Source organism: Balaenoptera acutorostrata, chromosome 4, assembly GCF_949987535.1.
Source record: "Balaenoptera acutorostrata chromosome 4, mBalAcu1.1, whole genome shotgun sequence".
NCBI lineage: Eukaryota > Metazoa > Chordata > Mammalia > Artiodactyla > Balaenopteridae > Balaenoptera > Balaenoptera acutorostrata.
The window spans coordinates 85672615-85691368 of record NC_080067.1 but is presented as its reverse complement, the minus strand read 5'-3'; the positions used below and the strand labels follow the sequence as shown (position 1 = coordinate 85691368).

The 18754-nt window shown below is 40.0% G+C and overlaps 1 protein-coding gene across 2 annotated transcripts in view; it reads right to left on the bottom strand.

Moving 5' to 3' along the window:
- The window catches only part of TMEM39A (transmembrane protein 39A), a 29624-nt gene extending 12213 nt beyond the window's left edge, over positions 1-17411 (bottom strand). For both annotated transcript variants that reach the window (XR_009008205.1, XM_007181891.2), the window contains exons 1-5: positions 17094-17411; positions 15772-15958; positions 7425-7647; positions 2513-2596; positions 333-487 (exon numbers count right to left, since the gene is read on the bottom strand). Coding sequence is in view for 1 of the 2 variants with exons in the window: in XM_007181891.2 (XP_007181953.2) it covers positions 333-487; positions 2513-2596; positions 7425-7647; positions 15772-15884 (575 nt within the window). In the remaining variant the exon portion in view is untranslated. The remainder of the gene's footprint in view (positions 1-332; positions 488-2512; positions 2597-7424; positions 7648-15771; positions 15959-17093) is intronic.
- Between the last annotated feature and the right edge of the window lie 1343 nt (positions 17412-18754).

Here is an 18754-nt window from a genome sequence, read left to right as displayed (position 1 = left end):
ATATGCATTTATCGAAACTCAGCACATGTACACAAGACTTGTGAATTTTATTGTATATGAATTTTATTTGGTGGACAGAGCTAATGAAAATATTCTTCATTGGTAGGAGAGCCATACCTCTTGGGGATAATCTTAGTTTATGTCTACTGTCCCAGCTGTATCCCAGTTTAGAAAATAAATTATATGGTCACCCTAACCACTGATTTTTCCAATTTTCTGAACTCCTGCTTCATATTGAAGAATTTCATTTCCCTCCCTTTAATACCATCACTTGCATGACCCAAATAATTTCTTAAGACTTACTAATAAAATAGTAAAACTGGAGTACTCACGGGTAGCCAAGGAAAAGGAGATTGAGGACTGAATGGCTTCGGAAGAGATTGACCAGGGTCCAACAAAGTACCCATCCACACAAGGTAAGTAGCACCAAGCGAGCTGATATGAGAACCATGTAGTGAATCATTGATGCTGCACCTGCCTTAGTGGCCTGTAAGTTTGGAAGCACCAAAAAGAAAAGCTTATAAGTGACTTTATTCAAAAGCAATGTGACTCAAGTAAGGACTTAGTAGATTTAGTGGAAGGTAAACTGTGGGAAAAAAAAAAAAAAGGAAGGAAGGAAGGAAGAAAAACTGCCCATCCCACCTTATCTTCCTCATTCTTGAAGATTCGATCTCTCCAGGGACGGTTAGCTGTTTCCTCCTTGAATTCCCATAGTCCCTCACAAAGACCTCCTTTAAGTTCTTATGATATCGTCTAATTTATTTACACCGGGGCTTCTCAAAGTATGTTCCATGAACCACACTCATCAGAATTACTGGGGCTGCTTACTGAACATGCAAATTCCTACTGACTTTCATCACCAGATATAGGGAACAAAAATCACAAGTCAAGGAACCTGTACTTTAACAAACCAACGAGTGATTTTTATATACATAAAGATAGTGAGCCACTAATTTATCTGACTCCGGACTAAACTGCAATGGCCTCAACAGCAGCAACAGTGTTTCTATTTTTCCTTGAATCCTCCTCCCAATCTGTTTGCTGAATTAATGTTTAATAAATTATTGAAACTTCAAAAAATAATCAGATCTTCTTTGACAAATCCCTATATAAATGTTTCTTTTTTGACTTTTGCAAATATGAAAATAATGCATGATCATTACTTCTAGTTCTTTACATCACAGCTGTTCAAATATTCTTCTTTAATCCCAGATCTTTAAAACTGATTAAATATAGTAAGAAAACATACTTGTCTAAACATGAAGCTCTGCAATGTCATTTTCTTTCAAACTGAACTAGGAAGGAATGAGTGAAATGCAGGGGAAAATGACAGATTCTTATAACCTCTAAAACAGCAGTGTCAGAACTCAGAAAAACAATTTTCTGGAGTCAACAGCACATGGGCAAGGAGAAGGAGTTTTTCAGGTCCCTCCTATATATCCATTTCTTAGTTCACCCAACATACTACATAGCATATATAATATATACACAATATATACTATTTGTGTAGTTACTTATAAATGCAAAGAAGCAGTTGAATTAATACTACGGCCTGGGCCTTAAACTGTAGAGCAGGCTCAAGCTGTTCTCAGCCCAGCAGGACAAATAGTTGCATATCACTCCCCTGATACATACCTCATGCCAATGTACCTCATGTGCCAAAGTCAAGGGAAGGCATTTAAGCCACTGGAATTACTCCATTGCCTCCATTCTCAAATGTTTAGGATTAGTAATAAATTTAAGTTTAATATTTGTCTTTCTTGGTTGGGCAGCCTCATAAAGACATCATAAGGACCTCAAAAAGAGGTCTTACTTGTCTTGGTTGCCACTGTATCCCCAGGACCTTGTGTAGTATCTGTCACATATAGGTAGCACAGTGGTTAAGAGCTTGGGGTTTGGAATAAGGCAAAAATGATGAATACATTCAAGCTCTGCTGCCCTGGTGACACTGGGATGAGTGTGACGAGGAAAAGAGTATGTTGCTATTGGAGAGTAAATAACAGGAGATCCTAACCTAGGGAGGGTCAAGATTAGTCCTATGCAAGTGTGGATGCTGTCATTTTAAAATTCTAAGTTTTAGTAAACTCAAACAAATGTCTCTTGCTAGCAACTCCACAAATGGTAAATAAATAATTTCAAGTGAATGTTACTTGAAACAATGTTTTAGATGCAACTCTTTATTTACATACATACAACTCTTCTTAACAACAGTTACCTAAAATCCATCCTGTTTTTACTGCAACTATCAAAATTAGAAAGATTGTACTGGAGAACTCAGAAACTAGAACTAAGCTCCTATTGGACAAATGAGATTTCTAACAGTTGAATTAGTATATCACACTTGAATTTTAAATATACTGTAAGAAAACCTTTTAAAAAGAACTAGCACAATTCATGTAAGAGTAAAGAAATTAATTTATAATTGCATTCAAATTATACTTGGACATTTCACATTTTCAACCTCTAACTAGCTCTAGCTACAAGTGACAGAATACAGTGAATGAGCTGTTACCTCTGAGATGAGGGCCCATACAAGCCTCCTCGCAAGCATCACTGTGATGAACGCTGCCAGGTGGTAATCAATGAGATGAAAATTCTACAAGAAAAACAAATAAGTGTATCAGAAAGAAATATGTGTATCCAGTTGGAACTACTACATGAAGAGGTTTGCCCCCTCAAAAGACTGTCCTATATCATCTTACACTTACAGACCACAGGAATTTGAGGGACCTTGAAGAGACTACCTACCTTCTATTTCTTTCATGACAAATTGCTTTAACTTTTCAAACACTATTTTAAACTATCTGGAATGTAACCTTCTCTTTTTTTGCAAGTTTACTGTATTAGAAGGAAAAGATTACAGTTTTGGGTTAACAAGTGATAACCTGCAGAATTATGGCAAGAATAATTATCTAAAATGCCATATTTATAATGAGTGTCAAATTTAAATTCCCAGGCTTCAAGAGTTACTGTTGTTGGTCTCTCTTTATGAAAGCTTATATTAATCTAATTGGGCATCTACTAATCTAAACTCCCTACTCACTGATACATCAATACATTCAGTCTTTCCCCTTAACTTGATTTAAAAACATGTCTTATATTTGATCTCTTCTTCCTATAAAATGATAGCATTACCTAGATGCTGTGTATGGTTCCTTCTAGTTCTAAGTCTGTATATATATAACTGTGATAATAAACAAAATGAAAAGTCATTAGCAACAAAAAAAGTTGGGATGTATTTTCATTTTGATGGTCAAAAGGTCTGTAAGTTTCCACAGTCCTCCTTCCAGAATTTCTCAACTCATTCAATAAATATGAACTAGACACCCACAGCATGCCACGTAGTCTTCTAGATACTGAGGATACAATGCTGAAGAATGATAGACAAGATTCCTGCTCTCCTGGATCTTACTTTTTACTGCAGTGTGAGAGAGAAAGGGGATGGCAGAGATTACTAGTTGTTTCTTCTGCCATCACAAAGTTTAACTGAACACTGACTCCTAGCTGACTAAATGTACATTTCTCAGCCTCCCTTGCAATAACTACTTGCGGCTAAGGGATATGAGGGAAAGTCATGTGTGTGACTTCCAAGCCATGCCCTTAAAGGAAAGAGCTGTCTCTTTCTCCTTTCCTCCTTCCTGCCAGCTGCATGTGATGACAGGAGTTGGAGCCTTTGGACCATGGTGTCTGAAAGAAGCACACTGGGGGTAGCAGAGCAACAGATACGAAGAGTTGCCACACTGTCCTTATATCACCTACCTACTTTTTATACACTAGGGAAATAAGCATCTGTTCTGTTTTAGACACCCTGTTACAGCAGTTAAACCCACATCTTTAATAAAGTTGCTTAAGGGGGGAGGGCAATGACAATAAACAAACTAACAAGCAAAAGCATTTCAAATAGTTATGCTGCTGGTAAGAAATAAAACAATAATGACTGGGAAGGGAAGTGCAGAACCAATTTAAATTGGTGCTTCGGGAGGATATCTCTGAGAAAGTGGCACTTGGGCTGACAGCTGAATGACAAAAAAGCACAAGCCATGACAAGATCTGGGGGCAGAGAGCTCCAGGCAGAGGAAAAAGTAATCACACAGGCTCTAAGGCAGGGAAATATAGGCCTGGTATGTCTGAAAATCAGCAAGAAGGCTGGAATGAGGTAATGAGCAATAAAAGATTGAGTTTATATATTTTTTCCTACGGGGAAGTCATAAGAGTGTTTTAGGCAAAGGGTGCCATGATTCTATTTGTATTTTAAAATTATCACGCTGATTGCTGTGTGGAAAATACATTGCATTGGGGAAAGATCAGTTAAGAAGCTATTGCTTTCAATTCAGATGAGAAAACATGATCGATTGAACAGGGTCAGTAGCGATGGAGTGGCCAGATTTGGGATACATTTTAAAGGTAAAGCAGTCAGAATATCAAGAAAGTGGCTTACCGTTCCTCAGACCATTTCCTTTTCCCTGTCTCTAAGTGTTTGGATTCTAACAATTATTTATGCCCTCTTAGTTTTGAGACTCCTCCCTGCTCATCCCACTCCTCCAAAATAATGGAAGCAAATACACTACACCCCCTAGCTAATGTCTGGGGGGGTCTTATGTATCACCAATCCATCTAAGACATTTTTTATATCAAAAAATTTAAGTGCCTAATGTACCTCATTGTTAAGCAAATTTTGTTATATTCTAAATCATTGAAAACTAGTAATCTACTTATGATTAACTCTTTATAAACCAGAATATTTGATTAATCAAAGCGCTCCACTCCTGAATATTCTGAATAACTTACTACACCACTTTTAGCTTTTATGTTTCTTAGGGTTAAGACTCACTCAGCTAATTATTTGATAGCTAGAATGAAACTTTACATATTCAGGTGCCCACATTTTCTTTTTGATAATTATTAAGATCTTGAAAATGAAAAAGAAAAACCATATATTTAAATCTGACAAATTTCTGAGTCAGGCATGCTTAACAGAAGAAAACTTAGAAGAGACAAACCACTAGTTAAGACATAAGTCCCTTGGCGACCATCCCAGTCAAGCTGCCACCTGCCATGCTTGAATACCTTCAGTGGTGGAAAGCAATTAGGTCTGTAGCAGCCCATTCATCTTTTTTTTTTTTTTTTTTTTTTTAATAATTATTTGTTTTTAATTTTGGCTGTGTTGGGTCTTCGTTGCTGCACGTGGGATTCCTCTAGTTGTGGCGAGCGGGGGCTACTCTTTGTTGCAGTGCACAGGCCTCTCATTGTGGTGTCTTCTCTTGTTTCAGAGCACAGGGTCTAGGCATGCGGGCTTCAGTAGTTGTGGCTCGCGGGCTCTAGAGCGCAGGCTCAGTAGTTGTGGTGCACAGGCTTAGTTGCTCCGTGGCATGTGGGATCTTCCCGGACCAGGGCTCGAACCCGTGTCCCCTGCATCGGCAGGCAGATTCTCAACCACTGCGCCACCAGGGAAGCCCGGCCCATTCATCTTTAACAGCTCACTGATGCAGGCCCTCAGATTCATGGGCTAAAATCTTATTTGCTATTCCACATATGTTACTCTTAGCTCCACAATTAAATTTTAAGCTTTGTGTGATCAAGGATTATGTGTGGCAGATAAGTTAGCCAGTCCACATGATAACCTCCTTTAAGTGTGCCTTCTTCTACTGTAGAGACTGGAAAGCTAAAAACTACATTTCCGAACTTTCCTGTAACTGAAGTTACTAGATTTGATTTAATGTCTGCCAATCACATAAACTGAGTAAAGTGGGGAGAGGGGCAGGGTAAAAGGCACCCATTTTTGGTGGTGTGAGTCAGGCAAAGGAAGCATAATTCTGGAGTCAGCAGCCATAGCAGCACTGGCTCCCTCCATTTCAAGGCAACATTTATAAGGGACTTTCACAAGAACTCCTGTCAGAAATGGTTGACTGGGAAAAGAGCTCTTTGATTACCTTAAAATTCAGTAAGTGAGAAGTTTCCATGGGATGTCAAAGTGAAAACAGTATAACAGAACTAACCAACGGTACTCATGGAGTAAACACAGAATAAATACAGGAAGTAAAGCATAGCAGATAGGTCTGAGTTTGAGTGTTCACTTTGTCACATGTGATTTTAAGCCAGTTTCATAACTTCTAGGTCTTATATTTCTCACTTATAAAATGGGAGTCTTAGAGTGGTACCTACCTGTTTTTAGAAAGAATAAATGAGATAATACTTGCAAATAACATGGTAAACATTTTAGCAAGTATTTGCCAATGTCACTGTTAAGATACTGAGGTATTTACTTATAAAACGATACAGCTGGAAGAAGCCTTAAAGATCATCTAATCCAACCTCATTTTACAATACCATGGCCAAAGAAGGATTTAAAATAAAAATGTTTATTCCCTTCTCATACTATCTTGAATATTTTGGTCCACATTTCCTTTCTATGTTCACCAGACCAGGGAGGTTTTCTAATCATTTGTAAGTGTCAGACACATACAATCTACCCAGGACAATAATCTTCTTTCTCATAATCTTCTTTCTCCTAGAGCATATCTCCATTATCCATCCAAATCTGCCATTGCTGACCACTTACCTACTAGGTCACCTGACTATCCTGAACTGTTATTTTATATGCCCATCTGTGGAGAACCCTCTGGGCATCAAGATTACCACAGCACACTAAATAACTGGAAAGAGTTATAACTGCTGATGTACTTCAGCAGAGATGGCTAGTCCTTATCTCATTTTATTTTTGTAACAGAACCCAATTTTACTCAGGGTAACAATGAACCCAGCTAAGGTACTATATTGTCCAACCTCCCTTACAGTTAGGAGTGGGTACATGTGAAAATGACGTGAGCCTGGCCTATAAGAAATTCTCCTTTATGCTTCCCTACGTTCTTTGCCCTTCCTGGAGAACAGGGACAGACCACAGCCACCTTGGAGGCCACATGCTAGAAGATGGCAGAGTCTCCATCGGCCTGGGTCCCCTGCCAATGGAAATGTGCTACTCTTGCCAACCAGGACAACTGCCTCAGACTGTTACATGTTTGAGGCATTATACAATTTGCGGTTTATTTGTTACAGAAGCTATCATTATCCTCATATAGCCATCAAAAGGGTAAAGTTCCTGGAATATAATCATACTTGCACCTTAAACTTTCAACAAATTTAACATGGTGTAGAGAAAGCTAAATATCAAACCCTTCTGTGATATGGTTATAATAAACTACTTAAATGTTTTCTGCATTTTCATTTATATTTTTACTACTTCTGGTTATGGACCAAAGCCAGATATTTAACAATCTTATGACATTATATTCTGAAGGTAATCTGTGCTTTAATATAAAAACATTTTATTCCAAGAAAAATTAAGAAAAATAATTTCTACACATAAGTTTTCCTACTAGTTTCTTGGCTAAGTAACATGAAGAACTTAAAGGCCTGTTAAGACTTACCAATGAAGTACAAGAGGCAGGATGATTATAAGGATACCACCACACTGTTTTATAGATGTTGATGTACTGAATGAACAAAGCAACCAGCAAGTAGATGAAAAAGAGAAATTCAAAGAGCAGGCTCCCATCCACAGGCAAATCAGGAATCTGGCAATGACGAACAGGACCGGGGGTGATTAAGGCTGTGATAGGTGGGACCGGAAGGCCAATAGCACTACCATTCCTGAAAAGAGAAAATTATGGTTAATTCAAATGGTGATACCTTTCAGTGTCAAAGAGCACAAAGGGGTTCTGCTTCCTTCTTCACCTACACTTTAACTGTTGGGCTTCCTCAAGACTCTATTCTGGGACCTTCTGCTTGTCTCTTTTCCCTCTGTACACTCTCTCTCCATAATGTAATACATGGTCATGGCTTCCATTATCTCCTACATGCTGAAAACTAAAATCTCTCCAAAAAGCTCACTGCTGCATTTTAGATCCATGATATCAAGTTGTCTACTGGACACCTCTGTGCTTCTCCTCCTACAATCCTGACCCTAGTCCACGGCCCACCCAGCTAGCTGCCCAAATCAGAAACCTGGGAGTCATATTAGGAATTTTCTTCTCTAAATCATATATACTCCACTTCATAAATCTTTTTCCAAACTGCACTCTCCTCTCTAAACCCACTGCCTAAGTTCAAGGAGTTACCATTTTTCACCTGAACTACTGAGGTAATCCCTCTAAATTCAACTCTACTTTGAGCAAATCCTCCAACCTGCCTTCAAAGATCTTTCTAAAGTGAAACTCTGATAGTGTATTCTCTTGCCTAAAACTCTTTAGTGGCTCTCCACTAATAGCATAATATCCAGAAATGTTTAGTCTGTCCTATGAGGCCCTCTGCTTAACAGACTACTCTCATCTCTTATCACTCCTCCACATGCACCCTACATACTACCCATGCTATTTGCTATCTGTGAATAAACATGCTATTCCTTCGTATACACCATTCTTTTTACCAGCAATGCCCTCCAAAATCACCTTCCTTAAAGCTTCACATACACATTTACAGACAAAATCCTTCAAGACTTCTAAAATGATCAAACATATCCTCTAAAAGCTTACTCTGACTCACTCAATCAAAACTGATTCATCTCTCCTCTGTGCCACCATTAGACCTAAACTCTGCCTTTATTGCACTTTTCATACTGTTATACAGTTTTTTTCATACTGTTGTATAATTTTTTTATATACATCTTTTTGTCTATCAGATCATAATCTTAAGGACAGAGACAGTACTTTTCCTAGTTCACTGCAAATACATATCTTTAGGTTGAGGAGACAGCAGACCAATACAGTCATGAAAAAGAGGGAGATCTCTTAAAACACAAATTAAAATGTAGAGATTTTAATCCCTATCTTCTTCTTGTTCTTTCTTCTAAGCTCTTTTGTAAGTCATAAATAGCTGGGCTATCTAAAATGATAAGATGAGGGACTTCCCTGGTGGTCCAGTGGTAAAGACTACACACTCCCAATGCAGGGGGCCCGGGTTCAATACCTAGTCAGGGAACTGGAACCCGCATGACGCACCCAAAAGATCCTGCATGCTGCAACTAAAGATCCCGCACGCAGCAACGAATATACTGTGTGCCACAACTAAGACCCAGAGCAGCCAAATAAATAAATAAATAAAATGATAAGATGAGGGTAAGGAATAAAATTTCCCATTGTTTATATGCCTGTGAATAGAGATCTAAGGGTCTACTATTGCTAACAGAACAAGGAAAACAGGCTTGGTTTGGTTATTTCCAAAGAAGATTCTAGAGAAGGAACAATATTAGTGTTACCATTCTACTCTAAAATTTTCAAATATAGAATTCTACCAGTAGTATGTGACATTTACAGTACTTTAAGTGACTCATGGGAATATGAACTCTGCTCATTCTAAACAGTTACGAATACCAAGGCAGAAACTCAGAAGAGCTAGAAGGGAAGAACAGGGATGGGGGGAGGGTCGGAAAAAATTATAAAAATTTCTTCCCCTCGTTCTCAAGAGTACACTCCAATAGAACAAGCTTACCAAGGAGTAGGTTGTGATCTACCAGTAGGTCTCAAAACCTTACTTGCTCAATCATAAACCAATCATTAATACACCACTATCCTCTGATCTGTTCTGGGAGACGGGCCACAGCACTGCACAATTCCAGGAGGTATTTTTCACACAGAATACAACATGAAAGGTGCCCTCTGGAGTTGTTTGAGCTGGTGGACTTGGAGAGAATTAATGCCAGCAGCCATTCTATTCCCTCACTCCATTTAATCATAAAATATGGAAACAAAAAATTCTGATGAGGAACCTCTACTCTAGAACAAACTAAACATTCTCTAGAACAAATAAAATTTCTTATTCCTCTTCAGTCAAAAGTACATGCTAAAATATCTGTTATGGGGCTTCCCTGGTGGCGCAGTGGTTGAGAATCCGCCTGCCAACGCAGGGGACACGGGTTCGAGCCCTGGTCTGGGAGGGTCCCACATGCCGCGGAGCGGCTGGGCCCGTGAGCCACAATTACTGAGCCTGCGCGTCTGGAGCCTGTGCTCCGCAACAAGAGAGGCCGCGATAGTGAGAGGCCCGCGCACCGCGATGAAGAGTGGCCTCCGCTTGCCACAACTAGAGAAAGCCCTCACACAGAAACGAAGACCCAACACAGCCATAAATAAATAAATAAATAAATAAATAAAACCCCAAAAGTTAAAAAAAAAAAAAATCCCTTTAAGTATCTGTTATGATTTAAAGGTTTTTATAGAATTTTCCTAAGTAAAGCAGACTAATTCTGCTGTTAACAAAGTTAATAACACTCTGGGCTTCAAGAAAAATATTCAAAACAAAGTACAAAAGATCTATATTTGTGGAACTACCATATGATCCAGCAATCCCACTTCTGGGCATATATCCAGAGAAAACCATAATCCGAAAGGATACCTGCGTCCCAATGTTCACTGCTGCACTGTTTACAATAGCCAAGACATGGAAGCAACCTAAACGTCCACTGACAGATGAATGGATAGAAAAGATGTGGTACATATATACAATGGAATATTACTCAGCCATAAAAAAGAATGAAATAATGCCATTTGCAGCAACATGGATGGACCTAGAGATTGTCATACTAAGTGAAGTAAGTCAGACTCAGAAAGACAAATATCATATGATACAGCTTATATGTGGAATCTAAAAAAAGGTACAACTGAACTTATTTACAAAACAGAAATAGAGTCACAAATGTAGAAAACAAACTTATGGTTACCGGGGGGAAAGGAGGTGGAGGGATAAATTGGGAGACTGGGATTGACATATACACACTATATATAAAATAGATAACTAATAAGGACCTACTGTACAACACAGGGAACTCTACTCAGTACTCTGTAATGACCTATATGGGAAAAGAGTGGATATATGTGTATGTATAACTGACTCACTTTGCTGTGCAGCAGAAACTAACACAACATTGTAAATCAACTGTCCGCCAATAAAAATTAAAAAAAAAAAAAGGATGCCCTCAATCCTCCTCCCCCATATTTGTAAAAGCGCCACTCTTCTGTACGCCCATTAAATTGTCCCTAGTTCCCTTATCACACTTATCATTTCATACAGTATTGAAATATTCTCTCCCCTGGTAGACAGTAAGCCACGTGTAATCAGAAATCAAGATGTTAGGGAACTACTGACCAAAACAACTCACCTTGGCCAGACACAATAATAACTGCTTGCATGAGTTATCTCATAACAGGAGATCCCAATAAGGAACATGGGGCTGCTGCTGAAAACTAACTGGGAGAATTCGGGAGGGGCCAAAAGGAGGGAGGAGATGCCAGCCCATAATATGTCCTGCCAACCTCCCAGAAACCCTCATGCTAGAATCCATCTTGGCTGACAGATGCGTGCCTCACCAGGAAGTACCGAGTCAGACCAAATACGGCACAAGCAAGATAACTGGCCAGAGACAACCCAGAAAGCTAACCCCATTACCACAAAACCTGAGACTGTGAGCCAGGTGGCAGAGCAGTTCTCCTGGGTTCCCTTACCCTGCTGCTCTCTGTCCGGGTGCCCCTTCCAAATAAAGTCTTTTGTTTTGTCAGTTAAAAAAAAAAAATCTGTTATTTGTGATAGCCTATACAGCCTTGGCTATTATACTTCAAGCCAAAAGACAAAGAGACAAACATCAAATATAGTGATCCAGAGAATCAGCTGGAAAGAGGAAAGTATTCCTATATGTTAAACGTTTGAGAGGAGATATGATCAAAGATCTTAAAACCAAAAAAAGAAAAAAAAAAAAGAGCTAAAATAAATAGACTTGGTCAATACATCTCAGAAAATTAATTACGGAGGTATCATTTAAGAAAAATTAAAAGTATTGTTCCTAGGGTTTCCCTGGTGGCGCAGTGGTTAAGAATCCGCTTGCCAATGCAGGAGACATGGGTTCGATCCCTGGTCCGGGACGATCCCACATGCCGCGGAGCAACTGAGCCCGTGTGCCGCAACTACTGAACCTGCGCTCTAGAGCCTGCAAGCCACAACTACTGAGCCTACGTGCCACAACTACTGAAGCCCACGCATCTAGAGCCCATGCTCCGCAACAAGAGAAGCCACCGCAATGAGAAGCCTGCACACCACAACGAAGAGTAGCCCCCATTCGTTGCAACTAGAGAAAGCCCGCGTGCAGCAACAAAGACCCAACACAAACAAAAATAAAATAAATTTTAAAAAAAAAGCACTGTTCCTCTGAAAGAATATAAAATAGATTCAAGAAGAGCAAAGTGACACAAATGTTTGAGATACAATGTGGGAGAGTTCTAGTCCCAGATTTCCCACTAACCAGTTGTGGTTTTTGAGAAAGTAACTTTATATCCCTGAGCCTCAGTTTCTTCATCTATAATACAAGGGCTGGAAAAGATTCTCTTCAAAGAACTCTTCTCAATGCTATCACTGAATATTCTCTTTCAAACTGTGCTGCAGGTCCCCAAGACCATGCCTAAGCCTGATGATTCGCTAGAAGACTCACAGGACTGCGCATATAGTCATGTTCACGGCTACGACGTATAACAGCAAAAGAATACAAATCAAAACTAGCAGATGGAAAAGGTACCAGGCAAAGTCCGGAGGAAACCAGGTGCAAACTTCCAAGAGTCCTTTCTCAGTGGAGTCATATAGGATGCACTTAACTCCTTCAGCAACTAGTTATGACAACATGTGTGAAGTGCTGTCTACCAGGGAGGTTCATTAGAGACTGAGCAGGCAAGGTTTTTTACTGGAGATTAGCCACGTAAATACTCTTTACCTAGCACTACCAAAATTCCAGACTCCCAAAAGGAAAGCAGGTGTTCAGCATAACAATCCTTAGAAAGGACTGCATACAAGGCTGGCATCTGGGAACTTGACTGGTAAACAGTCCCCTCCACTGATACAAAAGCTTTCCTAAATAATAAGAGTGGCTCACTGTGCCTAAACTATTTGTGCAAACACTATGAATTATGGTGAACCCTGCTTTGTCCCTGAATGCAGGAAAGAGTTAACATAGCAGGCCTAAGACTGGCTTTTACAGAGCTAGCAAGCAGCAAATTTTAGGTAAGCAAACGGATAAAGCAAGAAAAATTTAAAGGAATAAAAAAGAACTAAAAGGGATAGAGAATGCAGTGATCATTTGGACATGCTCAGGTGATATTATTAACTAAGCATACAAGAACAAAACAAAGAAAAAAATCACTCTTAGTCCTTCTCAAATAAGATTCTCCCTCAACTAAAAGCTCTCTAAAAACTCAGTAGTTCACAGTATATCCTCCTTCTTTAGAAGGCAATCATCTAAGCACAGAGTCCCAAGAACAAATCCCTGCTCTCCACAGGTAGAAAGCAGGACAGGATGGATTTCAATTCTGATTGTGTCACCAAACTACCTCTCTGACATTTTCAAGTTTAACTTCAAACAGGTCACAAACATCTAACAAACGGGCAAATGCTCTCTTCTTCTACTGATTTCTGTCTTGCAGAATCAAGTATAACATCCAAAACTACATCACACTTAAGCAATTGTCTATTTCTCTCTTCAATACTCTACAGACACTCCAGAAATGAGTTCTCTGCATCTGGACATTGTCTTTCTTTATACACATCCTTCCTAAAACTATATTCTAGGCTATCTAACACTGGTTTTATCCACACTTTTTATACCCTTTCCCCAGGTCTTGTAAAACAACCTATTCTAGGCTGCTTCTTTCCCATCAAGAAACAAATATAGAACTGTCTGTCTTCTTCCAAAATAACCCCTCTAGGTAAAAATGTCACAAAATCATCCCTCATAATAGCTTTAGTGACTTTTCAAAACATGAGCAACTATTATTTTTCACTTTATTCTGATCTGTTGAAAAATAAGTCCTTCTCCCCACCAACCCAATTAATTGCTAAAGAAAGATATGTTAAAGGAGGAAAGTTGATGGAGAATGGTAGATCAAGGCAACCATAACTAGAACCTGGAAAGCCAGGATAGAAGAGCTACAAGGAAGACAGATCACATGCTCAGAGCTAAACTCATTTAAGAGCAGAGGTATTTTCTAAATGTTCCTAGTTCTTCCCAGTATTCTATCTGCAGACTTCAAGTACATGTAGAACCATCTGAGAATGTGGTTTTCAGCTCTTTTTAAATAGCAGAACAGTTCATATTCCCTCCCCCCAAAGATATTTTACATGGTATCCTAATATTTAAAATACACAGGAGAAAAAGTTAGTCTCATTAAGAGAGGACTGGGAAACCTGAAGCCTAGACTACTAGGTCTGAATGACTTTTTCTCCCTTCTATGTGCTCCTACAAGCAGCCCAAAACACTGAGGAGGGTTTCCATGGGACGGTATGAGAATCTAATCTAATCTAAGAATCTAGGGAAATCCTCAAAGTCAACGTAATGAACAAAGAACTACTGGAGTTAATACAGAGGCAGAGTTAGAATATTTTAGCTAGCTAGAATCCTAGCTAGGCATAGCTATGATTTTCTACTGCAATTTGAAAGTACTGAATCACTAAACTGATAGTATATATTAGTAAAATTAAAGCATGAACTTCAAATAGGAAACATCCTTCATCTCAGTATCTATGCTGGATAGTACTTTTCCTCAAGAGCATTTTCATATAGCCTCATTTTTTCATTTTTCTTTATTTAAAAAAATAAAACAACACATGTTATTTGTAGAAATTTTGGAAAATTCAGAGTAAAGTTTTTAAAAGTTACTGCAATTTACTACTTCATTTATTTCCAAGCATAAAGTATTTATGAAGCAGAAAGTATTACCGTTTTTAAAATGAGGAAATCCAAAGAACAGGAGAGTAAAAATATTACTCTAGGATAAATTATAAGTACTCTGTATACATATGTAAATATAAAATTTGGATTGAAAATTAGTATAATGAGAATCAGAGCCTGGAAAGTCCCTTCAAACTGGAATTTCAGGGAGAGCCCCACCGAAATGACAAGATCAGAACTGATTCTGAAGACTGAGTAGAGCTTGGGGTGGAAGGTCAGAAAGAAAGAAGGGCAGGCCAGAAAGAGAAAGTGCACAAATAACATCAGGAGGGCCTGGAAAGACAAGAGTAGTACTGATTGCTAGCTGTGAAAATTAGAATCCAGGCCAGAGAAAACTCTATTCAGGGAGGAAGCAGAAAAAAAAAAAATTATCTTGACCAAACAATCCAGTAAAAGCCATCTCTTTCTACTGCTACATGATCGAACCTCCTGATGAAATGAGTTATCCTGGATAATTTTAGAAATAATTCATTCTAACTTTTGAAAATTAGGAATAGAGATAAATTTCCATTAAGAAAATCAAATTCTTTATTCTCGTACAACATGACACAAATCTTAAGATGTTTAGGCTACAGCTGATAGTTTATTCATTTCATTTTGAACAAAATAATTTTTAAGACCCTTGATAGAATATGACAATTTTAGAATCTCATGTTAACTGTCAATTTTAATTTGCCCTCCCCAAAAAAGAATGCTAGTAAGTAGTTAAACCATCACATTCATCTTGAACTGTAATTAATTTCTCCCTTCTTTTAATAGCTGAAAAAAAAGGTGATGACTAGAATTTGGATTATCAGCCGTAAGTATGAATCAGCCTGTTTTCACTGTGTGGGCATCACAACTTTCTATCTCCAAAGTATTCTGAAATACTTGGTTTTCAATCTTTAGGGTCAGGATTTCTACTTCAGTGTCGGAAAACAACCTTGATAAGCAAATATCTGAATAACATGATGACTTCTGTATTAGTCTTACTGATCATAGGATATTACAAATTACGCAAAGTCTTATTTCTTCTTTACCTGTTTCTCAGGCCTGTTCCATTGCCACAGCCCCCACCAACCAAAGTCTGCAAGGAAGGTAAAGCTGAACGGCTTAGCTGCTGCCGACTAGGGCCCCTCCTTCCACCGGGCATGTCCAGGAACCAGTCTGCTTCCAGTGCCACCTGTAGCTGCAACCCAGGTTAACGGCTGTCAGCCTGTTTCAACACTGAACAAAAAGAGACATTTAAATATCAGTTTACTATTTTTAAAGTAGGCAGTTTAACAAAACAACCAGAAAAACTGAGTGAGCAGACCTTGTAAAACCAGATTGTCAAACAAATGCTCCCAATGTCTATTACCTAGTTTATTCTAATGAAAGGACTACTCAGTCTCCAATGGGTCAGAAGCCTAAGTTCTAATCTAAGCTCTGTTTGAAAGATATTACAATCAGGTAGAAATTTACAAGAAACACTGAATATATACATTTCCAGTTCAAAAGTAGTATTTCACAGTAAGCCACTTGAAATGCAGAAGAATCAGCACTGTCCAAAATGTTAGGTTTTGTTAACAAGGGAATCTAGATTCTGAGATCAGTTGGGTCACTTATGATCTGACTTTGAGGCATTTAACCTCTGAGTTTGTTTCCTCATCAGAAAAAAAAGCGTTCCTTGTCCTACAGAGGTGGTTGTCAGGACTGACAAAGATGCGTGAAAGTACATCAGAAGGTCTTTTAACGCTTTAAAAGTAAAACTGTTCAAGTGGTATCTCCATATGTTAGAGTGAAAATACTGGAAAGAGCTCAAGTGGATGGCCACTCCAGGAAAACTGATGTAAAATCATTTAGAAATTACTGAAACTGCAGGATTAAAAGACAAGTAATACATAAAGACCATCACTGAAAAGAAACTGTTTTTATCAATCTATGGCAAAATCACGGATCCGCCAATATGGATACCAAAAATCTGTTTCCGAAACAATACAACTTAAAAACTGAGGAATGACACCGTGGAAAAACCCTGGTTTTCAAAACGTTACAGCAGATATCCTCTGTTCCCTATTCCTAACAGCTTTCGGCTGCAGATTAACAAACGCCAGGTGAGACAAAGCATTCAAACCGCTGGATGTAGGGGCAGCTGGTCCTTGCTCAATTAATGAGCAAAGGGAAGGAAAAGTGTGGAGCAAAAAAATTGGGACGGAAGAGGGCGAGAGGATGGGGTGGAGGAAGGTGGGCGGCGAGAGGACCACAAACTTCAATAGACTGGCCCCTAAGAGGGGATGACAAAGCGACCTCCGCCGCGCAACCTGGAGGGTCGAAGCAGGCCAGGGACAACCGGACAGCGCGGCAGCTCGGTAATACTCACGCATGGAGGAGGCCAGGCCAGTGGGGAGGGATCCCTGGGAGGAGGCGGCTTTACAGGCTGGACCCCAGGCAAGAGAACTCCCTGCCCAGGTTGAGACGCTCCAAACCAGCTGCTTGCCCGCGGGCCGTCCCCTCCCGGAGAGTCGAGAAAAGGTGTCCAGGCTTCGCGCTGCCAGACCCAGACACCGAGTCAGTGCCAGAGTCAGAGCCAGAGCTAAAGCTAGAGGCAGAGCCCGGCCCCGTCAGCACTCGTCCTCAGCCTCCATTACCGCGGAGCTGAGCAGACGTGGCAGCGCACAGTGGTGACGTCAGCTCCGCGACGGCCTACCGCCCCAGCCGCGAACAGGGCCCCGGAACTACACGAGAGCCAGGGAGTGAGCACCGCACCCCCTCCTGCGTGCACCTGCGCAGTGGAACTCGCCTTCGCCGCTGGGCTCGCGGTCCCGCCTTCCTCGCTAGCACTAACCAACGTATTTCCTCCCTGGGCTTCAGTCACCAAGCTCCAACGACGTGCGGACAATCATGTTAGGGCTCATTCCTGTTATCTCATGGACTCCAAGTAACAACCGTGTTCAAGTTATCAACCCCCTTTTTACAGATGGGGGAGGTTGGGAGACATCACCTGGGCTCAAGTCACTGCTAGGTAAAGGAGACCGAGCCGCCAAGTCGTGCTTTAGCAACAAATGTTGCGCTTATTTTATGTTAAGAAAAGGACTAGGTAGATGGTGGAGTTACAAAAGTGAATACCCCAAAGAGCTCACAGTCTAGTAGAAGAAACAAGACACCAGGAAAACACAGTAATTACAATTTATTACAATAAATATAACACTAAAAGTATGCCCAAGGGGACTTCCCTGGTGGCACAGTGGTTAAGAATCCACCTGCCAATGCACGAGACAAGGGTTTGATCTCTGGTCCGGGAAGATCCCACATGCCGCGGAGCAGCTAAGCCTGTGTGCCACAACTACTGAGCCCGTGTGCCACAACTAATGAAGTCTGTGCACCTAGAGCCCATGCTCTGAAACAAGAGAAGCCACCCCAGTGAGAAGCCTGCGCACCCCAAGAAGAGTAGCCCCAGCTCGTGGCAACTAGAGGAAGTCCGCGCGCAGCAACGAAGACGCAACGCAGCCAAAAATAAATAAATAAATTTATTAAAAAAAAAAAAAAGTATGCCCAAAGTCCAGAGACAGCATGCAAGACACGGTACTAAGCTCCGTGGGTGGTGGTGTCAATCCCAAGAAAATCTTCACAGAGAGCTTGGGGTTTAAAGACAAGACTGCAAGAACGAATAAGCCGTTTCATTTACACTTCCCTTTATATAACATATATAGCTGCATACCTATACTGAACAGCAAAGTGTTGCCCACTGTTTATTTTCCTGAGTCACCCCAACTGTTATAAACTGCTATTACAAAGAGATGTGTGCTATATACTATATGCAACCCTTTAGGGTCTAAGAGTACTGTACACATTCAGGTGCTCAACAAATCTATGCTATTTAGTAAGAAGCAGTTCGAGGTTGTGCCAAGAACTACTAGCCTAGGTTGTGCCAGTAACTATCAATCTGTGGGCGAAAAACATACCCTCTCTGGCCTTCAGTTTTCTGGCTGCAGAGAATAAGATGTTTTCAAGATGTTATAGAATGTAAGAGACAAATATTAC